The sequence below is a fragment of the Mesocricetus auratus genome, unplaced genomic scaffold, assembly GCF_017639785.1.
Source record: "Mesocricetus auratus isolate SY011 unplaced genomic scaffold, BCM_Maur_2.0 Super-Scaffold_100003, whole genome shotgun sequence".
Lineage (NCBI taxonomy): Eukaryota > Metazoa > Chordata > Mammalia > Rodentia > Cricetidae > Mesocricetus > Mesocricetus auratus.
Window position 1 is genome coordinate 71,688,094 of NW_024429188.1, and position 27,909 is coordinate 71,716,002.

The 27,909-nt window shown below is 40.3% G+C and overlaps 2 protein-coding genes across 4 annotated transcripts in view; one reads left to right on the plus strand and one right to left on the minus strand.

Annotated features, from left to right (window-relative positions):
- The window catches only part of Cstf2 (cleavage stimulation factor subunit 2), a 31,090-nt gene extending 28,533 nt beyond the window's left edge, over nt 1-2,557 (plus strand). For all 3 annotated transcript variants that reach the window (XM_005072499.4, XM_005072500.4, XM_040744370.1), the window contains one exon: nt 1-2,557. The gene's annotated coding sequence lies outside the window, so the exon portion shown is untranslated.
- Nucleotides 2,128-26,758, minus strand: Nox1 (NADPH oxidase 1). Its single transcript, XM_005072497.4, has 13 exons — nt 26,589-26,758; nt 22,980-23,075; nt 15,441-15,551; nt 15,142-15,226; nt 14,684-14,835; nt 14,414-14,595; nt 14,195-14,327; nt 10,743-10,835; nt 9,096-9,331; nt 8,593-8,755; nt 7,035-7,181; nt 6,717-6,841; nt 2,128-3,077 (listed from the first exon to the last, which is right to left on the minus strand). Exons 1-13 carry the CDS (start codon nt 26,631-26,633, stop codon nt 2,951-2,953), a joined length of 1,695 nt encoding a protein of 564 aa, XP_005072554.1. The 5' UTR covers nt 26,634-26,758; the 3' UTR covers nt 2,128-2,950.
- Nucleotides 26,759-27,909: the final 1,151 nt, after the last annotated feature.

A 27,909-nucleotide genomic window follows, 5' to 3' on the forward strand; every position in this document is an offset into this window, starting at 1 on the left:
GTTCTCAAAAATACCTGGCAACATATCTGGAAATACAGTTCCGTAACATTGTTGAAATCTTGAAAACTGGTGACTTCTGCATCCTAACCCCCCATGACTCAAATTGGTGCCAGGTGGAGGACTCAAATCACCATTTCTCCAAACAAAAGCAGTTCATTCTGTTGTCTTAGTTTGTATATTTTCTGTGATAGTAAATAAACTTTGAACACATTTTAACATACTGCAAATTGATATACATAACCAATCCTTTTGCTTTTAAGAAGCTAAACACCAAGGTAAAAGCTTAGAGATATTTTCTACCCTTAGCAGCCTTGTCCTTTAATCTTATATTGCCATAGCTCTATTCTTTCTTTAGCATAAACGTTTATTCTTCTTAATGATACTTGAGTATTTTTTGGAAGCAATGTTTAAAGGAGCTTTGTATTTTGTTGAGTTTGCATTTGGCAAGGTAGTAAGATTTGTCCTTTGAAAACTTTATAAAATCTCTGAGTTTTCTGGGACAGAAATCAAGTGTTTAAAACTATCAAATGGCCAGATGGCCAACAAGCAAAGAGCATATCACAGTAATGTTTGGTTTAAGAAAATCCAGTTATCCAGTGTCGTTTGGTCAGTAGCAGGTCTGAACATACTTAGTTCAGAGTTAAGGCAAAGATTGTTTTGGCACTGGTATGAGTGTATGTGTGTCAATAACCTGAGAGACTGTTGTAAAGCTCTTCTGTCTAGATAGCCAACTTTACAAGTTTACAAAGCCACTAGTTTTCCACATGTTCAAATTTAATAAGGAAAATCAAGTGAACAAAATATATTTTATCCCTCTTTCAGAAAATGGCAAAGCTTTCAGCTCTTTCCTTTAGATTCATTCCAAGAACTTAATACAGAAAACCCTAAAACTGTACAGTTTCAAGTCTTTTAAAAGGACCAAGTATACAGCACACGAAGGCAGATTGTCTGATGTGGTTGCCTGCTTTTTTTCCAAGTACTACCTACTTGGAAGGTAATTAGTGCCATTGGCCTGTGCTAACCTGCAAGTCATCTTGCCCTTTGTTCTCCACATGATGGCATTATAAGGAACAGCATGGTTTCTTCCCAGCAGGGAAAACTAAAGACATCTGAAGAGATGCCTTAATAACTAGTAAAGTTTACTAGAACTAATTGTAAGATCATTTATATTCTCAGAACCCTACCCTCTGTGTTAGGATTATGGGCAGGTGAATTAAAATCATTACTTAGGCATACAAAGCATAATAACATTGCTTACATGCCAAACAAAATAATGCCAAGATATTAAAATTGAGGGATTTTTCTCTATATTTACAGTGAAAATTTGCTGGATGTCATACAATAATCAAGAAAAGTGCAAAACAGCAAGCACTCTCTGCCTAATCCACTTAATCCCAAGTTCAACTAGGATGTTAATTATGCATACAGTTCATTGTTTTCATTACCTTCTTGCCTCCTGCATAAATAATCAGTCAGTGATGTGATGATTTTAGCAGCTGGCATGACTTAAAAGTGCCAATATATTTAGACACAGAGACCATAAGGAAAGTATTTCTAGTTAGGAACTTGGATTTTCCACAACCAATTCTCAATCAAGATTACTGAGGCTAAAGTTATTTGGTAAGCAGTTGTCTAATAGAAACCATATCCTGGAAATCCTGTGTACATTTTCCCAAAGCCTCATTAAACTTAATGTTGGTTAGCAGACACTCAGGTGAATAAATGACAAGAGCAGTGGCATCCCAATTCATCCCCATGGAAGTACTCATCAGTGTTTTTACTGGTGTAATAGTACCGTTAGCTACCCGCAAGTTCACGACCTGTCTTTATTATGTTCAGACTAGTGAGTGAAAAATGATCCTGCTAATCCTATAATCAAGCTATAGGTTCCAAGATAATTGGAAAGGTAAATTTGTTTGCTCTTAATCAAGAAAATAGGTGGACTAGATTCAATCTGCTAAGTGTATTGAGTTTAGCAGTCTGAGCACAATGGAGTGTGGGATTTTCTCCCTCTGAGGAGCCTGGGGCTTCTTTTTTGTGAGTCACTCCAGAGCCAGTGTGGTTATTGTCCTGGTTAATAGGAAAAAGAATGACATTTAGTGAATGATCCCTCAGGAAGACCTGGAGAATAGTCAAAATTATAAATTCTTTATTGTCTTTTTATACTGGACATTCATAAATGAAACTCTTTAACAAAAATGGTGGAGAGCTTGCTGTTGAATTAATTTATCCCATGGTGTAGGCCGGGCCTTCCCAGTCTTTTCAAACAATACAAAATGGCAATGTAGTTGGCTTCTAATTATAATGCAAATTTGATTACAGTTAATATACTTCAGATGGAAAGCCTAGAGAAAGTAAGCAGAATTGTTCAATAAGCAACAATGAAAAACTTTCAATTGTTTGACAAAACAAAGTGTAAACTGTGGTCACACTGGATAAGATTGTGTTTAACAATGTACCTAGTGAGTATGGTAAGGGAGTGGGAATCTTGGTAACTTTATGTCTATTATTTATGATTATTGTTTTGTCATGAATTCAATAAATATTTGAAAAGTCACCCTACTTAGAAATCTTCTGTGAGGGACAAGTGGGAGAGGAGACGATGAACAGAGCTCGGGAAGCAAGCAAGACACGAGAGATGAAATTGTTCAAGCGTCAACCAGCGAAGCTCAGCTGAAGTCAGGTTTCCCAGGATATACAGTCACCCCCACAAAAACCAGTTCGTGTGCTTTGCAGTTACCGTGACGTATGCAGCTCTTGGGTTGGCAAAGCTCAAGTATGATGAAGTTGAATGCAAACTTGCAAAAGTGGGGCACGAAGTCCTTGTGAGGCACAGTATTATCTAGTAGCTGACCCGCAAGTTGGTGAGGTGAAAAAGGAAAGTACAGTCTACTGCACCGCTTTCTGCATTTCAGAAAGTGGTACAGTCTACTGCACCGCTTTCTGCATTTCAGAAAGTTTCTTTGTTGAAGTAGAATTGAACCTTCCTAGGATCCAGACTTGAGTATCGCTGACAGCATTTGCGCAGGCTCTTCGCCAGAGACCGAGGGCCACATAAGAAAACCCCCACTACAGACCTGTAAGAATAGAGCAATAGTAATTACCTGGATGCAACGAAAACTGAAGATAGTGGTGAAAATGGAGAACAGTCTCTGCTACTCTCAATATCGTCAAACAGAAATTCTGTTGTCTCATACAAAACTACCTGTGTGTGACTGGGTCCATCATTCTGTCCTTTGCTGGGGTTCACACGGCCCTATCACTCTGAGGAGCTACTGCAGTGATGGTTGCGGAGGGAGTCATTTTCACCATTTTCTTCAGTCCTGTAGCCCTGGTAACTTGCCCAAGTGCTGGAAGCAACCCTAATTAAGCTCACTAGGTCACCAAAAAGGGGGGGGGACCCATGAAAGTGGAAGAGGGATGAGTTAAAGAAATCAGGAGTGGGAGGGGCACAAGAAAAAGGGTCATAGGAGGTAAATATCCAAATCCAAGTGGCCAGCCCTGAAATCATACACATAAAATAACAGTAAACTGACTAAATAGGTGGCATTTATGTATAATCAATCGAAGAGGCTATGAATTTGAGAGAGCTAGGGGAGACATGGAAGGAGTTGAAGAAATAGTTTAATTATATTTTTATTTCAAAAGATTAAAATACATTATATACAAATATGAAAATATAATGAAATCCATTGTATATAATTAATATGTTCTGATAAAAACAAATTCAGTTGTTGAATTCCTACTTTCTTCCAAGAAAATTTTTTAACCTTTTTTATTTCCAAGTCTTAAATACGCTCTCACCTTCCCCCATTTTATTGAGAACAGAGATACAAGAGGTGTAGTACAATACCGTTGTTAAATGTTAGGCTTTGGGGTGGGGGCAAGATAAAAAGGAGAAATTAAGGGGAAATGAGCAGGGAGAGAGGACCCTCACCCTGAGATCTAATTTGCTAAGTGAAGAAACCTCAACCCAGATGATAAAGCCAAAATGGACCTACAGAGATAATGGAAGTTTTTTCTAATGACACATCAAGTAAGAGTGTTAAAATGATGAACTGTGCTTGTGCTTCCCCAGGACTACAGTGTTTGTTACCTTGCATTTCCCTGTATAGGCTTGTCTATCTCATACTTCACAAAGGCACCTGACAACATTGTCACAAAAGAACAACACTTAAGAAAAGTAAGAAACTCTGGTTTCTATTCAATTTTTAAATTTCCCCTAAATTTTGAGCTTTGTTTAATCATTAAACCATGTAAATTATACCCCTTGGGGAATGCAAACCCAAGGACAGGATTATACATAGTCATTGCAGAGGTACATATGCAACTCTCTTGAGAAGCCTGCGTCCACGTCTTGGGTTTGTATACCGTCCTTGTCCTATATGATGCTCATTTAAATACTTAAACTCGCTGACTTTTTTCACTTTGGTTGTGCTTCAAATTATTTTCTGCCACATAATCTCCTTTTCCTGAATGGAGGTCTCAAAGGGGAAATGGTTGGCTTTCTCAGCTACTTTAGACAGAGCCAGTGTGCCTGACACCCCAACTATGTCCCTATAAACACATTGTTAACCCCTTTCCCTTTTGAAAATTGGAATACAAACAGCACCTACCTTACAGGGTTGTTCTAAGAATTAAAAACATAAAATAAATGGAAAAGTGCCTGCCCCACAGCAAATGCATATGATTGGAGTGCTATATAAACTATCTTTTGTGAACTTATCCCCACCACAAACTTTACTGTGCCTTTCAAGGTGGTATGCTGCCAAAGCCAACCTTCCTAATGCTGTGGATTTCAACTTCTCCCACCTGTCCTCTTTTTTTTTAATTTTTATTCTTGGTTTTTCGAGACAGGGTTTCTCCCTGTAGCTTTGTAGACCAGGCTGGCCTCGAACTTGCCTCTGCCTTCTGCCTCCCAAGTGCTGGGATTAAAGGCGTGTGCCACCACCGCCTGGCTTCTCCTCTTTTTAAGTCTAATTGTGGTATAATACATGTACTATAAAGTGCACCCTTTGAACTGTACAATTAGTGCTTTTTAGTGTAACCACAAAGTTATGCAGCCATCATCACTAATTCCATCCCCCGTGTTTATATTAGAACTTACTGGTTTCCTCCCAGCCATACCATCCTACCCTACAAAATCACTAATCTTTCTCTACATCCAGACTCATACCATAAATGATCTTTGCTTTCTAATAGTGTTCATTTAAAAAATATTGTGTATGTGTGTGGGGGGGTGCATGTACATGTGCCTGCAGAATCCCAAAGAGGGTATCAGATACCCTGTAGCTGGAGTTACAGGAAGTTGTGAACCACATTTTATGGGTGATGGGAACTGAACTCAGGTCCTCTGGAAGAAGAGCAAACACTGTTCACCACTGAGGTGTATCTCCCCTCTGGTTTCTCTTACTAAGCCTAGTGTCTTCAAAGTTAATCCAGGGTATTGCATGTGTCAGTACTTCTTTCCTCTTTATAGATGAATAAAATTCCATTCTGTACATACAACACATCTAGTGACAGGAAGCTGGGTTGTTTTCACTTTAGGCTGTTGTGAATAATGCCGCTATGTACATGCATGTGCAAATTTTTTTGTGTGTGTAGTCATGCCATTTCTCTTGTGTATCTAGCAGGGAGTGGGATTTCTGAGTCCTATGGGTCTAACAATTTGAAGGACTGTTGAAGAGATTCCTCCAGGTGTTGCATTCCTATAATCTATTAGTAAGAGTCCTAATTCTCCAGTTCCTGGCCAACACTTGATACTGTTCATTTTTACTTGGACATTTTATTCATCTCTCATACCTCCTGGATGTTACCCTGTCTCTAAAATACACTCAGTTCATCTTTCTACCGAACAGTAAGCTCTTCTTGAGCCTGCCATTCCAACACTCGTATCCACGCTGCTGTAATATTTCTTTTGGCTTCTGGGACAACCAATTCTCTTCATCTTGAGCCTTTATCCCTGATTTATTTCTCCCTCCCCACATTCTGAAGGCAGTCCTTTAGAATGTTCTTTCTCTCTCTCTCTCTTTTTTTTTTTTTTTTTGGTTTTTTGAGACAGGGTTTCTCTATGGCTTTGGAGGCTGTCCTGGAACTAGCTCCTGTAGACCAGGCTGGCCTCGAACTCACAGAGATCCGCCTGCCCCTGCCTCCCAAGTGCTGGGATTAAAGGCGTGCGCCACCAACTTTCTCAGAGGGCAATGTGGAGAGAAAGCAGAATGGGGTATATCTCCAGAAAGAAAGAAATCAAACCGGGGGCATTTGGTTGTGGTTGCAAGATCATGGCCCTTGCTTTACTAAAAACCCAGATGAAATTTCCTCAGTCTGAAAGTTTTCTATTAAATTTATTTATTTAGTGTGTGTGCGTGTGTGTGTGTGTGTGCGAGCGCGCGCGAGCGAGAGAGAGAGAGAGAGAGAGAGAGAGAGAGAGAGAGAGAGAGAGAGAGAGAGAGAGAGAGAGAGGTCAGAGCTCAACAAGTGGGCAGAGTGCAGGGTTCAAGTGTGGAGGTCAGGACAACATGGTGGAGTTTGTTCTCTCCTACCATATGGGGTCTCAAGGATTGAACTTGGATCATCAGTCTTGGTGGCAAACACCTTACCTGATAATCTATCTACCTCACTGGTCCTTTCTGTCCCAGAGATCTTTTCACAGGTGTCCTCGGTATATTTAAATTCTAACTCTTTAGACTCAATTAACTAGAGGGCAAGGTACTTACTTGGGGTGAGCAGCAGCTATTCTGGAAAACTCATTGTCCCACATTGGTCTCCCAAAGGAGGTTTTTTGTTTCAGACCTGTCAGGATGTCAGTGGCTTTGTCAAAGTTTAACGCTGCATGACCAGCCTGGAACAAGGGAAATATAAAATTAGAAAAACCAAGTTTGACAGCTGCCTCTTCCTTCATCCACTTTGAAACTTTTGGTGTGAGGATGATGATGAGGCAGGTAAGAAATGATAAGGAATACTTATTTTGGTACTCATTCATGATATTTTGTCTTAACATTTGATATCGGAATCAGTGTTTTATTTGAACTCACAATGTTGCTATCCCATCCAGTGAGAAAAAGACGGTAGTTTAGGAAATCCATTTTGCCTAATGCCTCCATCTCTTGTTCAAGGGAATTCAATAAGTTGTTGAACCAGGCAAAAGCACCTGTCTCTCTGCAGATCCAGTAGAAATAGATCTGAAATCAGCAAAACAGTCCATGTCCTTATTAAATATCCTTCATAACGTACACTGTGATGACACATTTGTGTATGTGTGTGTGTGTGTAAAACATATATAACACACATGTATATACATAGGCATATCTATATTCATTGACCAAGTCTAAGGGTAGTGAATCACATTTATAGAGTGGAAGACTTAGTTTGACTGTCCGGAGTCCTGACAAGTTTCTATTATAGAAGAAACCTTCAAAGGGCATCTTTGTTGCAAAGGAATCATTATATTAAAATGAGGCACACTCTGAAAGCTGAATATTGTAAGTTTTGTCTCATATGAGAAACATTAAAATAGAATGGGGCTATTTAAGGAAAGGGGGGAGAGCTAACAGGAGAGGGGCTCGAGAATGTGAAGGGCAGGTGAATATGGGCAGGGTAAATGATGTACTTTAATGGAAACGCCATTGTGAAATAATACTATGTATAATGAATATAAACTTTAAAATTGAAAATTTTTAAAGTAAAAATAAAAAGTTCAAATAAATAAGAATAAAACTGCAAATTAAAAAGAATCCTGTATTCATATGATCACTACTGTAGAAGCAGGAACACTGACAAAGAGATCATGTTTTTTTGGGGGGGGTTGTTTTGTTTTTAGCATGAAATGTGAGTTCTTTTATCTTTTTATCATAGGTCTTAAAAATTCTGTCCAAGCCGGGCGGTGGTGGTGCACGCCTTTAATCCCAGCACTCGGGAGGCAGAGGCAGGCGGATCTCTGTGAGTTCAAGGCCGGGCTGGACCGACAGCCTCCAAAACAATACAGAGAAACCCTGTCTCGTAAAACCAAAAAAACAATTCTGTCCAAAGCTGGGTGGTAGTGATGCACACCTTTAATCTCAGCACTAAGGGGACAAAGGCAGGCAAATCTCTGAGTTCGAGGCCAGCCTGGTCTACATAGTGAGTTCCAGGACAGCCAGGGATACACAGAGAGACCCTGTCTCAAAAACAAAACAAAACAAACAAATCTGTTCAGATTTTATAGGCTGTTTTAAGATGTTTTAAGATGAATTAATAGGAACAACTTTCAGCAAGGAGAAATAGCTTTAATTTGAAGAATTAGAGCATTGTAGAGCTGAGAGAGAACCCACTGGACAGAGTATTTCCCTTTTACAGCCTCTGCACTGAGAAGACACAAAATGGATTCCAGCAGCCTGGACCGTGCATCCCCTTTACTGTGGTGCAGAGACCAGGCTGGACCAACTATCTAGGCAACCCCTGCTAGCACCCCCTAGAAGCCACCTCTGCCCTACTCAGCTATGACTCATTCCTATCTCCAGATACATTCTCCTGCCCCCTTTATTAAGACCTCAGGCTATGATGGCCTTAGGCAGTCAGGGCCAGGCTGGGGGAAAATGACATGTGGGCATGTACCTTTTGTGTTTTGAGCTTGTTGTCTGCACGCTGGAATTTGTACCAGATAGATTTCAAGATGGAAGCAAAGGGAGTGACCCCAATCCCTGCCCCAACCAGTACAGCCACTTCATACTGGAAAACATCCTCACTGACTGTGCCAAAGGGACCGTCCACCTCAATCCTACCAAATGAGAGAAGACAACAGATGCATGAAGTCTCATCTTTGTCCTTAGCACCTCAATCATCCTCCCAAAAAACTACTGCTTCCCCAGCCGCTACCTGCCCGCCCCCCTTTGGTTTTATGGAGAAATGGTTTCTCTGTGTAGCCCTGGCTGTCCTGGAGCTCATTCTGTAGACCAGGCTGGCCTCAAACTCACAGAGATCCGCCTACCTGTGCCTCCCGAGTGCTGGGATTAAAGGTGTGCGCCATCACCACCCAGCATGCCCACTTATTTTAATCCGATGCCCTCTTACCCAACTTGTGCTTCCAAAAGGAATGGTTTCTTTTCGGTTCTTCCTACCTGGGCATAGGCGAGTGTTGTTGTTCAAATGTCCTTATGAGATTGTCTGTCCAGTCCCCTGCTGCTCGGATATGAATGGAGAAAAATTCTTCTTCTGGAGCAGAGGTCAGAGTGAAGGGATGCCACTCCAGGAAGGAAATTGAGGGACAATTTACGAATATATACTGTCCCACTTCCATGCTGAAGCCACGCTTTCGCATCTGCAATTCCAACACTTTAGACGGATGCAGGACAACCTGCGAATGAAGCACATACATCGTTAGTGGCAAACTCCAAACCTGACAAGGGCACACACTTAAATAAACCAGTAAAGCCTGGGCGCTTCTGACTTGTCAAGGACGAGGTCAAGTCCCCTCTAAAGGAGAGCAGCCACTGCTTAGCTCCAGACAATGGTTGCAATGTGGAACTCAGATTCTGTGCTGTCAAGAGAAGGACAACAATGGCTTTAATATTATTTTATTTTAGTTCTCATACAAAATAATGGATTTCATTATGAAATATATATATACAAACATACCACTGTGATATATATGTGTATGTATACATGCATACATACATAAATATATATCATTGTACCTTGCTCGTGTTTGCTCCATGCTTCCCACCAAATAGTCACCATTCTGCTTTCATGTCACTATCTCTTTATCCCCCACATAGTTCTCTTTGCTTTCATACTCTCTATACATTTATATTTAACTCATATTTAAATTTATATTCCAAATATGAGAGAAAAGATGCCATTTCTTTGCCTTTCAAGCTTATTTCACTTAACATGATAATCTCTGATTCCGTCTATTCTTCTGTAAATGCCTTAATTTCATTCTTCTTAATAACTTAATAAAATCCTCGTTGTGTTTTTTAACTATTATTTGTATTTATGTGTGTGCTTGCTTGTCTGTGTATGCCCCACAGGCATGCAGTGCTCATGGAGGCCAGAAGAGGGGATCAGATCCCCAGAGGCTGGAGTTCCAGGAAGTTGTGACCCTTCATGTGAGAGCTGGGAACAGAACCAGAGCAGCAACTGCTCTTAACCAGTCAGCCATCTCCCCAGTCACCAAGAAATGTCCTTTTAAAGGAGAAACTTCCATCCAGTTCCTTAAGATGTTGTTAACCAGTTCTTTTTGGGCGGGAAGGGGTTCGAGACAGTTTCTCTGTGGCTTTGGATGCTGTCCTGGAACTAGCTCTTGTAGACCAGGCTGGTCTCCATCAAACTCAAAGAGATCCACCTACCTCTGCCTCCCGAGTGCTGGGATTAAAGGCGTGCGCCACCACCTGGCACTAACCAGTTCTTTAGTCTAGATCACAAGAACAATTCCAGGGCCTTGAGCATAGTAAAAAAAAAAAAAGTACTCCACCACTGAGCCAAACCCTCAGTCCCAGTTCACCCTTTAAATAATCACCATGTAGACAAAACAAAATACATGTGTGGGCACGCTCTGGCTCAAGCCCCCTGTTTGTACCCTACAATGTTAGTGGTTCCAGCCAAAGCCCTATTCCCGAAGTTTTGTTCAGCACTGGGGAAACTAATCATGTTTCATTCTCCAAAATGATTTTTATGCCTTCGGGATGAACATCATGACAATTTAGTTCTGCACTCAAGTAGAACAGAGCTTTTATCACTGCATTGGAAAGTATATATTTCTTTACCTTAGTAATCACAACCTTCTGCTGGGAGCGATAAAAGCGAAGCATCCTTTCAAAGATATATAGAGTGATCGGTGCAAGGATCCACTTCCAAGACTGCACAAAGACAAGGTAAACAATGAAATTACCCTTATGTCTCTCATTTAGGACTTATTCATGTAGCAGTTCGTGTCTTCATTTAACACATGTGTACCAAATTGTCTACTGTGTAACATTATACAGTCACTGGTTTCAGCAAAGTTTAGAATGGAAATGAACACAAAAGAATAGTTTTATTTGCCAGTCTGTCATTAACAAAATCATTCCCTGAAATTTACAGATCATATTAGGGAGCAAATGCAAATGGCTAAAATAAGGCATAAGGGTGTATGTGTGTGTTTTATATTATATTTCAAATTTTAAAATGTGAAAATAGAAGAAAATGTGTCCTTAATAAAAGCAAACGAACAACAGAAGTAAATGGTTAAATACAAAACTAGCAAAAAATGGGGCCATAGAGTATATGACTGATGCTATAACAATACACCACAAACCCCCAAAAGTAAGCAGACTCTTAAAAACACAATATCACTATAGTCTGTCAAGTTGGAAGTCAAGTTTAGCAGTAATGTCCAGAATTCACTGGGATTTGGACCAATTCATATACTCAAATATGTAGCTAATGGATGTTGACAGTATCTACTTAGAGGACAATTTGCCAGCACATTTCAACAGTGTCAAAGCACCCCCCCTCTCTCTTTTTTTTTTTTTTTGGTTTTACAAGACAGGGTTTCTCTGTATTGTTTTGGAGGTTGTCGGTCCAGCCCGGCCTCGAACTCACAGAGATCCGCCTGCCTCTGCCTCCCGAGTGCTGGGATTAAAGGCGTGCGCCACCACCACCCAGCAGCATTCCCTCTCTTTGATCCTGGAATTTACTTCTAGAAAATATGAATTGAAAAAAATACTGAGGGTGAGTATAAAGCCTATGGCAATTATATTGACCAAAATATTTACTAAAAAATGACCAAAATGGCACATACAGATGTTTTAAAAACACTTTTTGAAAGGAATATTTGAGAATACAGGGAAAACTCTCTAACATAGATAGGATTACCTCTGGTTGTAGAAATATATGAGTTTTAAATTCACTTCTATTTTATGCTTTTAGACTATCCTTAATAAGTGTAAAAAAATAAAAATATATGTGTCATTTGTCTAATTTTTTAAAAAGGTGGATGTGTTAAGAATATCTTTTTATAGCCAGGTGTGGTACTGGCACATGCCTTTAATTCCAGCACTCGGTAGGCAGAGGCAGGAGAATATCTGTGAGTTTGAGGCCTGCCTGGTCTACAGGGTGAGTTCCAGGACAGTCAGCGCCATTACACAGAGAAACCCTGTCTTGAGAAAAAGAGTATCTTTTTGCAAATGTTTGTGGAAGAAACAAAGCAATACATTTGGGTAGTGAAACTGGTATCCTCACTCAGGCTATTTCATAGCCAATCAAAGTAACTCCTGAATTTAAGTACACTTCAAAATAGGCCAATCTAATGTGTCTCCAGTACTATATGGAAAAAATACACAGATGAGTAATATCCTCACCTGGATCCCATAAAGGACAGGGCATCTAACAGCGTAAGAGCAATGGTAGGCCCCCCCACTGACCTGTCATCTGACCATTTCATATGTGCATCAAGGGACCAAAAAGGTAGAGAGAGAACCCCAACTGTCTCAGAGGCTGCAACTCAGTTAAGTTCCCACGGTTGATAGTATCGACTCTGATCCCATCCATTTGTCCATCCACCCGTTCGTCTGTCTAAGTCTGATCCTGCACTTGACCCCCACAGCCCCCGTGGTCCTGCACTTGACCTCTACAGCCCCCGTGGTCCTGCACCTCGCCCCTGCAGATAGATGGAGTGCTGAAGCTGTGCTCAGTTATGATGCTGTAGCTTTGCTTGAGCTATCTTCAACAGCTCTCCCACGGGGTTTATTAGCTGACTCCCACAGAGATTCTCTTTACAGCAATATCATCAGCCTTTGCCTCTATTTCCAGTAAAGTCACCTTGAAATTCTTGAACTCCGCTGTGGCCTCTCGACTTCCTTGTAGCCATTCTATAACTACGTTGATAGATGGCAGATAGTTTTATAAAAAGATATTTCTAAATTACTTGACATATTAGTAAAGACCCAAAAGGCTTGTAACAGAGTGCATTGACCAGGTTGTGGAGAAATACTGCTATGCACCACTGGTAAGAATATACACATTTCTAAGTACTTGTAGAGGGTTATTAGGCAGTATTTGCCAGACGTGAAAATTCTGATTCTGGGATTTTATTCCATACATTTACTTATATATATGTTTAGCTACATGTACTAGGCTGTTAATTACATCATTACTTGATATAACCAAATATCAGAAACAAGTGTCCAGCAGTAGTACTAATTCATACATTAAGATGTTCAGTGATGATAAAAAGGAACAGACATGCACTATATCAGAACCACAGATGGATACATGTGTGCTTTTCTACAGTGTAAGAATTTATTAAATAGCAATAAATTCACAAGCTACTGCAGGTTCTGATTTGCGGAGTAGTCCTGATTTCCCTTGATATCTGCTATTGGCAAACACCAGTTCATATGGTCCCATCTTAGTTATTAATATTAATTCTTAGATAGCTAGAATATTACACATCATATATTATATAAGGATTTAACCATTCTCAAAGTACTTTGAGACATCACTAGTTTTCTTCTAGTTCCACTGATTCCTCAATATAGCAAATGTTATGAGCAAGCAAAGGTAAACTATATCTATGATAATTATCAGAGGATATACATTTAATTCCCTGAGTTTGTTTATTCATTTATTTATTCATTCATTTATTTATTTACTTTTGGTTTTTGAAGCAGGTTTTCTCTGTGTGCCTTTGGAGCCTGTCCTGAACTCACTTTGTAGATCAGGTTGGCCTTGAACTCACTGAGATCTACCTGCCTCTGCGTCCGAAGTGCTAGGACCAAAGGCATGCACCACCACTACCCTGCTACTTATGTATATTTTTATTTACTTATGAAACTTAGACTTGAATGAAAGTTCTATTAATTACCAATGGTAACTTCACATCATCTAACAGAATCCTTTTGTCCCAAAATGGAGATGAAAGATGTGCTGACCTCAGACATCACCTATCTCAAGCAGCAACCCTGGACATAGTGAATATTATCAGTAACTTTACTTCTATAGGACATAGTGAATACTATCAATAACTTTACTTCTATAGGGAGGTCACACACCATGGAGAAGCCATTAATTAATGTCTTTCTTTTTCAAGAGTCTCTACGATTGCTTATTGCAGATGACATTTGTGGAATATTGCAGATCTCTTTCATAGGAAGGAACCAACAGTGAACTGATAATGACAATAAAAACAAGGGAAACAGCAAAATAGGAGTCAGTCCTTCTCCAATGGCATTCTTACCTCAGGGGGGTGCCCCACGAAATGAGGGCGTGTACAACTCCACTCATGCTTATCCCACTCAAGAAAAGAACTTGAACAATTGTAGGGATGACTTTCACCCATGCTCTTCTCTGTCTGGCCTCGGACAATTCCACTGAAACACAAAAGCAGGACAGTTCGTGATAATGAATGATCTAAGATTAGGGACTGGGATATGAGAATGGAATCTGAAGCCCTTACCCCAGGCCATGGATCCCTAAGCAGATGATATAGACAATAAAAAGGTGATGTGTGTACCAGAAGAGCTCAAAATAATTCCTGCGGATAAACTCCATAGCTGAAGTTACCATGAGAACCAAGGCTGTTGTGGCAATCACTCCAGTAAGGCCAGCAACACTGGTAAATGTTGCATACAACACAGTCTGTGAAAGAAGAAATGTCAGCCAGACACAAAATCCACCAAGAATGCCATGATCTCCCTGGTCATGCTTTCCCATCGGATCACCTCACCGTATTCGGAGACTGGATGGGATTTAGCCAAGAGTCCCCTTCTTTCTCATGATGAGATAGGCTGGAGAGAACAGAGGCGAGGGATCCATCCATGGCCTGATGGCTTCTACTGTAGCGTTCAAAGTTAAATAGGTGTGCAATGACATGAATAGCTAAGTGGAAAGATGGGTGGTATCAGGAACATTATGACAACCATATCCCTCTAAAATAAGAGATCTCCACCTATAGTGCCTAGCAGAATGCAGAGTCCACACACAAAAAGACCCAAGACCCCCCCCTCGCACCAACAATTCAGTTCCCAAAGAAACAGATTATATACTCCATGAATATGGGTCTAAAAATTGTCTCATAAAGAGTTCCAGGTGCTCATTAAATATTTTTAATGTTTATATGCACGGGTGAATGACATTGCACCTGAATTGCCTGTTGTCCATGGTTGCATGCTTTGTCCGAGCTACCTGTGAATATGCAGATCATATATGCCACCAGCTTATGGAAGATGAGGTTGTGATCCAATGGCTTCCTCAGTGTGCGGTTGCAGAACTACAAATGCAAAGTCATCCTGGTCAGGTGTCACCAGCCAGTTTTATGAAATTCACTAGTTCCCACCAACATGCCTGCCTTAACCACAGCATGCCAGTACCCAACCACCATCATCCACCAAAGGAGACCTCTGGGTTCCATTCCTAGGGACTTGGTGATGTTCAGGGACTCTTTGTTTAATGTGAAAGCTGGACAGAGCACAGCCAGAACTCACTGAGCAGGTGCCCCTCAGGAAGGACAGCAGATTGCGACACACAGGAATCAGGATCATCATGCTGTTAAAATTCAAGCAGAAAGCAGAGGCTCGGGCAAAGGCCAAAGCAGTCTGAAACACAGGAGAAAAGAGAGACTGCAACTTTATCTCAGCATCCAGCAGTTGAGGACTGGTCCAGTCCACTTTTCTAGGATGAGCAAAAGGACATTGGGGCAGCTTTCTGCCTCTCTCAGTCACCCTCGCTCAGTAATCAGCAGTCTCTCTGCCAAAGAGAGAAAATGAACTGAACTTACACATTGGAATTGAGAAATTCCCATCACAGTGGTTTGGAAATGATAGGTTATATTTACTAATGTGAACAAGAACATGATTCAGTAATTCCACATTAGCATACACAGTCTATGGAAGCAATTTTTGCAGTGGATATTTTTATTTCATGCATTTAATTATAATTTTATTGTTTGCCCTTTAAAAATAGCCTTGGAGATCATACATGCTTTTATATATATTTTAACTAAAGCTTATATCTAAAAATACAGTTATTGATGATGACTATTTCATTCTCTTTTCTACATTTTCAAATGTTGAAATTTAAAGAAAGCAATACTTGTTTAGAAAATAAAAATTTAATGAGTTGTAAAAGTCATCTTTAAAATGGAACCCTTGAAGCGATATTATTAAATATAGCTAGAGATTCAAGGGAGAATCTTTCTTTGTTCGGGGCTGGGCATGGGACACAGGGCCTTTTGCATGCTAGGCAAGCACTGTTCCCTGAGATGGTGTAATTTCTAAGTACAGAACTTCAGCATGATATCCTTGAGTAAGCAGGGAGCATAAAGATAGAACAGTAAAAGGTATAAACTGCTCATGGCAGCTAAACTCAACCTCTCAAATCTATACAACTGGTCTCCAAGTTGCTTTATGATTTTTGAACTGCTATCTATGAATTACGACAATCTTGCAGTAGTAATTGGGTGGAGGAGCAGCGAGGCGATTTTTCAATTGCAATTCAGCTAATTGGTGAGTCTTACCTGTAAACAACTAAAAAGACAAGTATGGGTGAGAATTCACAATTTCTTAGTCTTTTAAAACAATTATTAAGGCACACCTCTCATGCTCATGGATTGGGAAAATCAATATCGTTAAAATGGCCCACAGATTCAATGCAATTCCCCTCACAGTTCCAAAGACATTCTTTATAGAACTGGGAAAAACAATCTAATATTCATATGGAAGTACAAAAAGACTCTGAATTGCCAAAGAAATCCTTAGCAGAAAGAATAATGCTATAGGTATCACAAAACCTGATCTCAAATTATACTACAGAACCATAACAACAAAATGACATGGTACCGTTACTAAACCACATATAATGGGATGGGGAGATAGTGAAGAGCAGGTAAGAACATTGTTATGTTAGCATGACAGCTCGAGTTCTAGCACCCATGTAGAGAGCCAGACATGACAACATTTGTAACTACAATGCTTGAGGAGTGTAGGTGGAGACAGGAGGATCACTGGGGCTTCCTGGCCACCAGCCTAGCTTTAGGTTCAGTGAGAGACTCTGCCTCAAAGGAATAAAGTAGAGAGTGATACCACAGAAGACCTGATAGCTCCTGGCTTTTGAAGAGAAGTACTCACACCTATACACACAGATACATGTATACCACACACAAAAGTAAATGATTTTACAAAACTGCTATATAGACTGACGTAATAGAAAAGAGGACCCAGAAATAAACTCATATACCTACCCCCACCTAATATTTGACAACAGTGTCAAAAACACATATTGGGGAAAAGCCAGCCAAATGGTGCTGGAAAACCTGGATCTGAATCTGTTGAAGGAAGAAACCAAATACATATAGCTTATTCTGTGCAGAAATATCAATTCAAAATGAATTAGAGACCTGAATTTAAGGCCTCAAACTCTGAATGTGGAAAAAGACTTCAAGATGTAAGCATGGGCTAAGCAAAAGGTTTCAGTAACCCAGGCCATAAACCCAACAACTGGAAAGTGAAATTAGACGACATTAAAAGGTTTCTCAGGGGCTAGTGAAATGGCTCAGTTGCTAAAGGTGCTTGCTGTCAATCTAAGCTCGATTCCCAGGACACTCCTGGTGGAAAGAAAGAAATGACTCGTAGCATGCACGTGTCTCTCTGTGTGTATCTGTCTGTCTGTGTGTATGCATGCCATGAAAGTAGAAACAGGACCATGGGAGGAGAGGAAGAGACCTCAAGGAGGTGGAAGAAGGAAAAACAATGAGAGAGCAATGAACTACACGTGACAGCAAAGCAGAAGAGGAAAGATTTCAACAAAGGGAGACGGCAAGTTGGGCATAGAGGACCCTGGGGAAGGCTCTGCAGGAGGAAGATGAATAAGAAGAAAGGAAAATTGACACATATTTATGAAAATGCCATAATGGAAATTCTTTACCTCTTTATATGATAACTTGTAAAGGGAGCAGAGGGAGGGAGGAAGAAATGTAGTCAACTATTTAAAAAAAAAAAAGAAACTTTTTTTCGGTATAACCTAAACCCAGGACAATGTGACCTTATTGGAGCAAGCCAAGTCAAGACCGCCTAGTGTTCATGCTGGCTTTCAGCACAGGCAGCGCAGTGAAAGAGAACTGCCCTATGGCTTTCCATTTCAGACTCTTCACATGGTCCATGTTTTCTCCCTCTGCTGAGTCACATTCTGGCTGTTTTTGGTAGAGACAGCCTGTTCCATTGCAGATGAAATTTTCTCTGTTCACGACAGAGATCTTACATCTCCATGCTGGCTCCCACAGTGTTCTTATTTGAGTCACTGAGGATTGATTCTTGAAACTAAAGTTGGCAAGTAAATTGAAAATATAAGACTATAATTTCACATCTCCACATTCTGTGGCAGTTATCCATCCAAGACAAATTCTTTTTAGAAACAAACAAACAAAAAACTAACTTTTATTTTGCCTTATTGCAGAACATGGGAGTACCCCGATGTATTCGTTTCTCTATATCAACCAATGTTCTTGAAGTCCCGTAGTCACAAAGGCCCCATTTACTGTGGGTTTAAACTCCTCCCTCTGCTCCTTATTTGCAACAATTCATAGTTAATTGAGCAGCTCTCTGTATTCTCCCAAGGAGAACATGAATTTTAAAGTTACCCTATGTAAAGATTCAATCAGTTATGGTCCATCAGTACAAGGATCTGATGCTCTGTTCGAACACGAAAAGCAGTAGTGTAGGCATTGTAGATATTTTAAAAAGCCAACTTTGAAAACTTTGATGATTTCCAAGTTTTCTTTTGTACAAGTATATTGTATGTTGATCATATTCCCACCCATACCCTCCTAGCCTTCTTTCTCTCATCCTTCCCCTGCCCTTTAATCTCCCCCCACCACCAGTTTCACTTCTACTTTCCTGCCATATACACAGGTATGGTTTTATTTCTCCACATAAGAGATGAGCCCCTCCAATGAAAGAAACCCGCATGCTTGCCTTCCGGGGATGATTTGATTCACTTAATATAGGTGTCTTCAGTTGCATCCGTTTTTCTGCAAATAACCTAGTTCTGGTGCTTGTTTATGGCTGAAGAAAGAAAGCCGTTTGTTGGGCGTACTCTGCATACACTGCATTTTGTTTGCCTCTCCCTCTGCTAACAGGCTGCAAACCACTTATGCCCGTTAAAGGAAGCCTTTCCGTTTCCAGCATCCGCCTGCTTGGATAATGTAAACATGGTGAATTTCGTGCTACCAGCTTGAGGTCCTTGACTGCAGTTGGGAAGAGATGCCTATGATTGTAAGCTGGGGTGAGCTGGCTTCACTACACTCACATAAAAAGACGCCGAAGACATATTTAGTGTAGGAAGTGATTTCCATCCAGTATCTGTAGTGTGATCCCTTTTTGACTGAATTAAAAAATATGTGAGTCCCACTATATTTGTAGACATATATATACATATTAAAAAAGAACAACTTTCACTACATTAAAATTAAAAAGGAAATGAACAATATTACCTATATTGGAGCAGAAACAAAATGTGTGTCTGATGCATTTGTGAATACATCAGTATGACTGTTTAATACACGGGGCAATCTATTAGTAGTGGTGATCTCTGGGGAGTGGGACAAAGGGGGTTTCCACATGTTCCTGGCACACTCTGATCTCACTAAAAGCAGCATTATTTATAATTCATTTTTACTGTTTGTCTTTTATTGATAATAGATTTTTTCCGGGGGCTGGCTCAGTGGTTAAGAGCCCTGACTGCTCTTCCAGAGGTCCTGAGTTCAATTCCCAAAAGCCATATGGTGACTCACAACCATCTGTAATGAGATCTGGTGCCCTCTTCTGGCCTGCAGGGATACATGCAGAACAATCGTACACAAAATATAAACGAATGGAATTTTAAAAATAGATTTTTTTCTCACATAATATATTCTGATTACGGTTTCCCCTCTCCCTATTCCACCCAGTTCTCCACATCTTCCTTCCCTTCCAGACCCTCCTTTCTGTCTCTTATTAGAAAATAAGTAGGCTTCTGAGTGAATATAATATAGAGTAGAATATAGATAAGACAAACCAAAAACTATACAATGGAATAGGACAAAACAAACAAGAAAAAGAATCCAGGAAAAGGCACAAGAAACAGAGAGCGAGAGACCTTGGAACACTTGATCCTAAATGGGACATCTCCATCAGGGCTCAGAGAACTCTACAAAAGTGGAAGCAGAGAGAATGTAAGAGCCAGAGGGGACAGAGGACACCAAGGAAATTGTGCTTTCTAAATACAATAGGACCAATGCGTATACAAATGTATTGAGACTATAGCATCATGCATAGGGCTTACAGGGGTCTGTACCAGAGAGGGTCCTAGAACTGAAAGGAGAAGTTGATATAACCCCCCCATACCTAACTGAGAAACTATCTCTAATTGATAACAACTTAATATGAAAATTGTTTCTCCCAAGGGAGTCTCACTGGGGATAGAAACCTCTCTTAAGGACAGGCAGTATGCGCAGGAGTAGATGCTAACAGAAGACAAACTTAATAGTGTCTTTAGAGGTTCCTTGTCTTATAATGTCCTGTCATGGCTTTTAATTTTTTATCTTATTTAAAACTTTTACTACACACACACACACACACACACACCCTGCAGGTCCTTTGCGTATATATTATGTCTTCCAGTTTAGTGTTTTTATGGAATTCCTGAGTGGTTCTCTATGCCTATAATTCTTTTTTAAATAAGGCTTTAAAAATCGAAACAGCCACAGGATATCAGTATGATTCATTTCTCTGCAACTGACAGTTTGGTCATGAAATAAACAAGTTCTTAATAACTAGTCATATTTATTGCATCGATCTATTAATATAAAGCTATTTTAAGACAAATTAACACCTCCTTTGGAGTTTGACTTATTGAAGAGGATGGAGAATGAACTTTTAAAATAGGAAACAGCAGGGTGAAATAAGCAATGAACAGAACATTCAAATTCATTGTGATCTCAACATGTGTCCTTTGAGTATAATGAGAGAAAGGTTTTTTTAAAAGGAAAGCTGCCTTTAAATATGAACATTGAATGAGTCTTTGAAATAAAGCTCTGTCAAGATGAAAGTGTGTAACAAATCCCCTATGTCTTCCTCCATGATACAGAGAAGTGGAAAGCATATTTGCTGTGCTAACCAGGTCGGGCGCAGGTGCACCACTCTGGGAAGCAACTGCCTCACCTCCACGTTTCTACCTGGCCACCTCCAAAGCCATGTACTCAGATACCTTCCACCCACCTTTTCTGGACTTGACCTGTCACCCTTCCAGTCTTCTCATTTCTGTTCTTACCCCGAGGTAATCTAGCTTTTCAGTAGGCCTTGCGTGTACAGTAGTGTATGGCTTCCCTTCTAGCCTCTGAAACCTCAGGCTATCCCTCTTTTTCATGAGGTGGGGAGGGTGGGGGGCACTAAACCACTGTTGCACAAAAAAATAAATGACCCAGAGTCTGATATTGGGATTCAAGCTTCAAGCTGAAGATCAGAAAAGTAAAGTAGCCAGCCACACCGCTACCCCTGCTGCCTCTCCTCAGCGTGACTGGAGAATCCTGAGGCTGAATATCTTCCTATCCTCAATGTGGATGGAGAATAACTCTTCCTAATACTGATGAAGACCCTGCTCCTATCTTTTATACCCCTCTAGTGCTGGAATTAAAGGCATGTGATCCCAGGTGCTGAGATCATCTTTGTGTTAGCTGTTTCTCTTTTGGACTGGATCAATCTTGTGTAGATCTAGGTGGCTTTGAACCCACAGAGATCTGTCTACCTCTTAATCCTGAGACCAAGGAATAAAAACATGTACCACCACTGCCTAGCTTCTGACTGCTGGGATTAAAAGTGTGGATCACCTCTACCTGATATGGTTTGTGGCTGACTTTGCTTTCTGAATCCTCAGGCAAACTTTAATAAGTCATAAATAATATATCACCACAAACCACAGAAGTTTTCCTTTAATTTTTTGTTTGTGTATATGTGTGTGTGTGCACGTGTGTGTGTGTGCGTTTGTGTGTGTGTGTGCGTTGCGTGCGTGCGTGTGTGTGTGTGTGTGTGTGTGTGCGTGTTATGAAAATCAGAGGACAACTTACAGGAGTCAGTTCTTCCCCTGTACCATGTGAGTACCGCTGAGTGGCAATTGTCTTTACCTGCCAACCTATCTCGCAAGCCCCAATCAAGACTTCCTTTTCAATTTCTCTATTTTCTTTGTGTTTATTTATTCCTTATAATTTTCAGAACATTATTTTGCAGTGCTGGAGATTGAACCAGGGCCTTAAGCATATCAGACAAATGTCCTATTTATACCGAGAAAGCTCTTAAAGTCATATGCAGGAGACCATATGGCAGGTGAAGGGTGCTCTGGCCAAAGCGGAACAGAGACAGGGATTCTGTCTAATTAGTCTTCTGCTCCCTGTGGCAACACGTGAGCTTTGGAAAATCAGTGGTGAGTCACTACCTAAGAGTTTTCATGACTTCCTTATTGGGTCTGAGGAGTGTGCCCACTGTCAGATATAGCAAATAAAAGTACTCCATGTTTACTTAAGTTAGAGCTTCACATGGAGTCAGGTATGGTATTACCTTGAATCCCTGCCTTCTGGGGGCCAAGAAGCAGATGAGACCCTGTCTCAAAAAATCAAAAAGTCTATGAAAGTGAATATTTTGTATACACATGTATAATTGGAGCGCATATATATATAATTATTCATCATTTATCTGAAATTCAAATTTGAATGAACATCTGCATTTCCCCTGGTAAACCTGGCCCATGGAAGAAATCAAAGAGCTGGAGCAGAAAGGAGCAGAAATGGGAGATTGTAACAAACAGCATCAAGAACAAAAGAGGACAGTAGACAGGCCGGGCGGCACATGCCTATAATCTCAGCAGTTTGGGAGGCTGAGGCATGAGGATTGCCAGAACGAGGCCATCATGGGGGCACATAATAGAAATACATCTTCAAAAGGAAAACAAAAATAAAATCCCAACATAGAAATCCTCCACATCACAAGCATAGTACTCACCCCGAGAATTTCTCTTGTGTAATAGTACTTTTCAGACGTCTCATACTTCAGGAAGGCATACACAAACATGAAAATGTTCAGCCCCAACCAAGAAACCTAGAAGAAAAAAACATAAGCAAGGAATAAGGAGGAATTGGCAAAGATGGACGGGAGGGTTAGGAAATAATGTGGACATCTTGAGCGTTTTGTGTTTATTTATTTCCTTTTTAAATTAATATAATCTTATTAGTATCTAACCTGTTTTCAGAGTGGACAATCTGAGACATGCATTAGATGCAAATGAGCAGCATCAGCAACCTGAGGCCCATGTCCTGGCTCATCACAGATTTACTTGTCCTCAAAAGTCAGAGTGCATTTTTGTTTTCATTTTAAGTGATTGAAAACATTGAGACAATAACATATCATGACCTAAAAATTATATATGATAGTCAGATGTAATTGACTATAAATAAAGTGGGATTGGGATGTCTACTCTTTTCCATATAATTTATGGATGTTTTCGTGATGCTACGGTGAAGTTGAGTAGCTGGAGCAGAGAAAAATAGCTTACAAAAGCCTAAAATGTGTATCTAGCTTTCTTCAGAAACATTTGCCAGTTCCTGGACTGGCTGGAGCCTTCAAACTATCGCACCTAAAAGATGGCAGTAAGTGAACAAGTGAATTTCTGAAGAAACTAAGAATAAATTTAGCATCTTTTAAACAATGCCCACTGGAAAAAGACTAAACCATTCCCAGATGGGTCTGCCTCTTTAATTATACCCTGACATATATTTTCCTGCTTTTAGGATGTGAGACTTTTTTGCAAACTAACCCATTGTTTTGGACTTGTGTGAGCTGTGAGGACTGTGTGAGCCTGTCCAAACCTCTGCACATCAGCTAAAAGGATAATTTGGAACCCACTATGTGTTGCCATGTACGCATTAAAGTGACAGAAATGCAATGGAGATGAACTGACTGAACTCTAGCCCACGTTTGAGGTGCTAGTCTGCTGACCCAAATTACTAAGAATCATTTTAGCCCAGTAGTACAGGGTCTTAGCCTGGGGTATGGCCTATTCATATTCCCTAGCTATAGATCACTCACAGACTGGGAGCAGTACAGTCAAGTGGTTCTAAGTGTAACATTCAAGTCAAACATCTGAGGCTCAGACTCTACTGTCACCATCTAGTAGTAGCTATGTAATCTTGGACATGTGATTTAAAATCTTGGAGCAATTCTTTCACCTATAAAATGAGGTGCCTGTCTCACAGCAGTGTTGTGTGGCTTGCAAGCACTAATGCATGTGAAGTGAGTAATACAATACTTTGTGTGTAGTAAAGCTTAATAAATGCTAACTACAGACTGAAGTTCCATCATTACCAAACTAGCTTGATCACTCATAATTTCTTTCTTTGTTTCTCTCTCCCTTCCTTCCTCCCTCCCTTCTTTCCTTCTTCTGTCTTTTGTCCTCCATCCATCCCTCCTGTCTTTTCTCCTGTTCTTTTTGTATGTGTGAGATGGAGTCTCATTGTAGTTGGTTTGACCCACGCTAGTCTTGAACTCCTAGGCTTAGATGTTCCTTCCACTTCAGCCTCCCAAGTAGCAGGAACAACAGGCACCACAGCGAATCAATTCCCTCCTACCTCCTTTGCCCAGAATCCTTTTTCATAATTGAATGTCTTTTAGAGACTGTTTGATGTTAGTAGAAAAGTAAAATTGAGAGCCATATTTTAAGAATAAGAGACTATTAATCTGAGGAGTGGGGGTGTATGGGAGGATTTGGAGGGGGGAGAGGGGAATGGTATAAATACAGTGTTTCGATACGAAATTGTCTAACAAATAAAATGGGAGGTAAATGAATTTGGTGAACAGGAAAAAAATCTCATTTTGGGGATCAGAAATATTTCAGGATGTGCGATGGACACAGGAACACAAAACTCTGTACCAGCCAGGTGTCGCCTGTAGGCAAGGTAAGGGAAACAACGACAACATCTGGAAGTCAGGGACCACAGCTTCCAGTGTGAGCAGAAAGAAAGCAAAGTGCAAGACCTGGGAAGAAAGAGGAGTGAAAACATTTCCAGTAATCTATTCATTACTTCAAAATAGCACATAGGCGTGCATGCCAGAGACAGCAAGAAGTTGAGCCTGCCAGCAGGGCTGCCAAAGAAAGGGTGGGAACTAGAAGTCAAAGACTTAAATGTGATTCATCCCTGTAAGTGATGAATTTCCCCAGCCCCCCAGCAGCCTTTAGAGCAAACAGCCTTTATCCGAAGCTAATTAATTCACTTAATTAATCACCTGTTCCTCCACCAGCTGATCTGTCACCACCCACACCATGTAGGACCCGAAGTCTGGAAAGAATAAATAATTTGGTCAAGGTCATCCAGTAGCAGAACTGAAAGTACTTGCCTGATTTCCCTTCTCCTAACCTGGTGATCTCTCTGTTACAGTGCAGAAGGAAAATTACAGTGCACAGGATACCGAGTATTGAAAATAGAAATCATGGACTAGCCTGATTAAAGCAAGCCCTTGGGTTTTCATTAACCATTAAATAAAAATCCCTCCAAGGTCACTGCATACTTTTTCTCTGAAGCCCTGAAAAGTCTTACAGGGTTCAAGAAAAGCAATAGAAAAATACAAAGTCAAGAGCCCCAGGAGAGAAATAAAATACCAGGAGAGTGAGGACAGACATGGGAGCCTCACACTTAGGCATGAATTACAAATGTAGGAAGAATGATGTAAGAAAAGGGATGTGTGTGTTAGAGAGAGTACACAAGCATGAACGGGTGTGTAGACAAGTGTGTGTGTGCATGTGTGTATGAGTGTGTGTGCATGTGTGTGTGTGTGTGTGTGTGTGTGTGTGTGTGTGTAGAAAGTAATTCCATATAGGTGGAATGGTGAACAAGTTCTAGCCTGAATACCAGTGAACTGGGTTTGAGTCATACTTTGCTAATTCACTGGGTGCCATCTACATTGATTTCCTTCATAAAACTCGGGGGAATTGTTTTATATGTGCTCCATGTAATGCAATAGTTAGCCAGCAGCAAGTAGCTATGAAACACTTGAAGTGTGACTAATTCTATTGAGATGTGCTGTGCATGTAAAATACACAATGCTCTTCCAGAGACAATAGAAACTATACTGACATTGTCTGTATTGATTACATGCTAAAAGAATGCCCATGAATTACTTTGCTCAAATCTCCTCTGTTTCTTTTTATTCTTCTCAGCACAAGTATGAGATAATTTAGAAAGTCCTCAAGTGACTCATAGTATATTTCTATTGAGCATTGCTGGGTCAAGATGATCTTGAAGATCACTTTCATCTCAACCAGTCAATTATTTTATGAAGTCTTAATGGCAGCAATATAGGGAAGATAGAGAGAAATGAAGACGCCATGCCAACAGTTGGAAATAAGAGAAAAGAGAAAAACATGGAAACAAATTTCAACTGCAAGTCCGCATAGATTGGAAACATGAACAACTTAAAATCATTTGGCTTTGTTCTCTTCTCTGGCCTATAGTTGCTATAGATGCTTTCTCTTTTGCATAACTTTACAAATATTAACAAACATGATGTCTCCTTACTCTGCTAAAATTCCTAATTAATAGGAAATGAAATTCCACTTACCAGAAACAAAACTGAAAGCCAATGGTTAGCCAGCCAATTTCCCATTGTCAAGTGGAGGTTTGGAGCCTCAATAAGAGCAATGTGGATTCTGGAGAGGTCCTTCTCGATAAAGACTTCTTTCTGTCCAGCTCAAGGTCTATGAGTCTGTAGGATGCCAAAATGGACACCTACTCACAAAGCTTCCCAAACTGAATCCTGCCTTCCTCTTCTAGACGGAACTGTTATCAGTTAAGGTAGACAAGCCCTGCCTATGACAACCACAGGGGTTTTCCCTGATGAGGTTTTTCGCCCTTTCAGGAAATAGCAGTCTTCTTATGTCAAAATATTCTCTCTGATAATCTTAACAAAGTGACTTCATAAATTACCACTTTGTTTGATAAGACATTTGTTTAAATTTTTCATGTAAAACATAATTAGGCTAAGACTATACACAGATCAACCACAAGAGAAGCAGATGGGGGAAGCGTGTGTTTTAAGGAAGTTTCTATTTTTTTTGAGACAGGTCTCATGTAGCCAAACTGGCTTTAATCATACAGTATAGCTGAGGATAGCTTTGGACTCTGATCTTCCTGCCTTCTGGGATTAGAGGAGTGTACCCCCACACCTACTTTATGCAATATTGGAGGTCAAGAACAGAAATTTTTCTACATTGGGCAACTGCTCTACCAAACGGAGATATAGTCCCAGTCCAACGAAGCTCTTTGGTACTGACTGGCCAGAAGCCATACCAAGGCAGCAGTGGCCATCTAGACCATAGTTAGGCTAACTCAGAAATTCCAGTAGACCAGTTTTCCTGCAGGAAGATTCCAGACGGATGGGCGTAATAACTGTGCCAAGGAGAACTTGACTGGCTGGGAGGACAAATAGAAGATAAAACGTGTGCTTTATTCAAAACACGTTGAGCTTTCAAAAGTAGGGAGGTGACTGCCCTCTGGTTTTTCTGGGTAAGCTAGAGTTCAGTGTTGAGCTCTGGGTACTAAAACTGTTCCTTTCTAAAATGCTGGGATACACACACAAGAGTACATAGACTAGGTGTGTGTGTGTGTGTGTGTGTGTGTGTGTGTGTGTGTGTGTGTGTGTGTGAATTACAGAATAATTGTAAGGAATGAATACTTAACTTCTGACCTCCTGGTTAAGAAAAAAACACAGAACAATTTTACCCAGTGTCTTAAAGTTCCAAGGGTGTTCCTCTTTAATCATGTCTCTTTTCTTTCCTCCACCATATGCAATCTGAGACTTGAAGCACTAATTCCCCTTTTTCTTTACATTATTTCATGACAAACTCTTCGGCTACTTCCATTCCGATTTTTCTTATTTTGAA

Excerpts from the sequence above, each read along its gene's own strand:
- Nox1 (XM_005072497.4), bottom strand. The coding sequence starts at position 26,633 with ATGGGAAATTGGCTGGCTAACCATTGGCTTTCAGTTTTGTTTCTG. Across the intron at positions 23,076-26,588 it reads GGCTTTCAGTTTTGTTTCTG|GTTTCTTGGTTGGGGCTGAA; the intron begins GTAAGTGGAATT and ends TTTTTCTTCTAG. Across the intron at positions 15,552-22,979 it reads ACACAAGAGAAATTCTCGGG|ACTGCTTTGGCCTTTGCCCG; the intron begins GTGAGTACTATG and ends CCTGTGTTTCAG.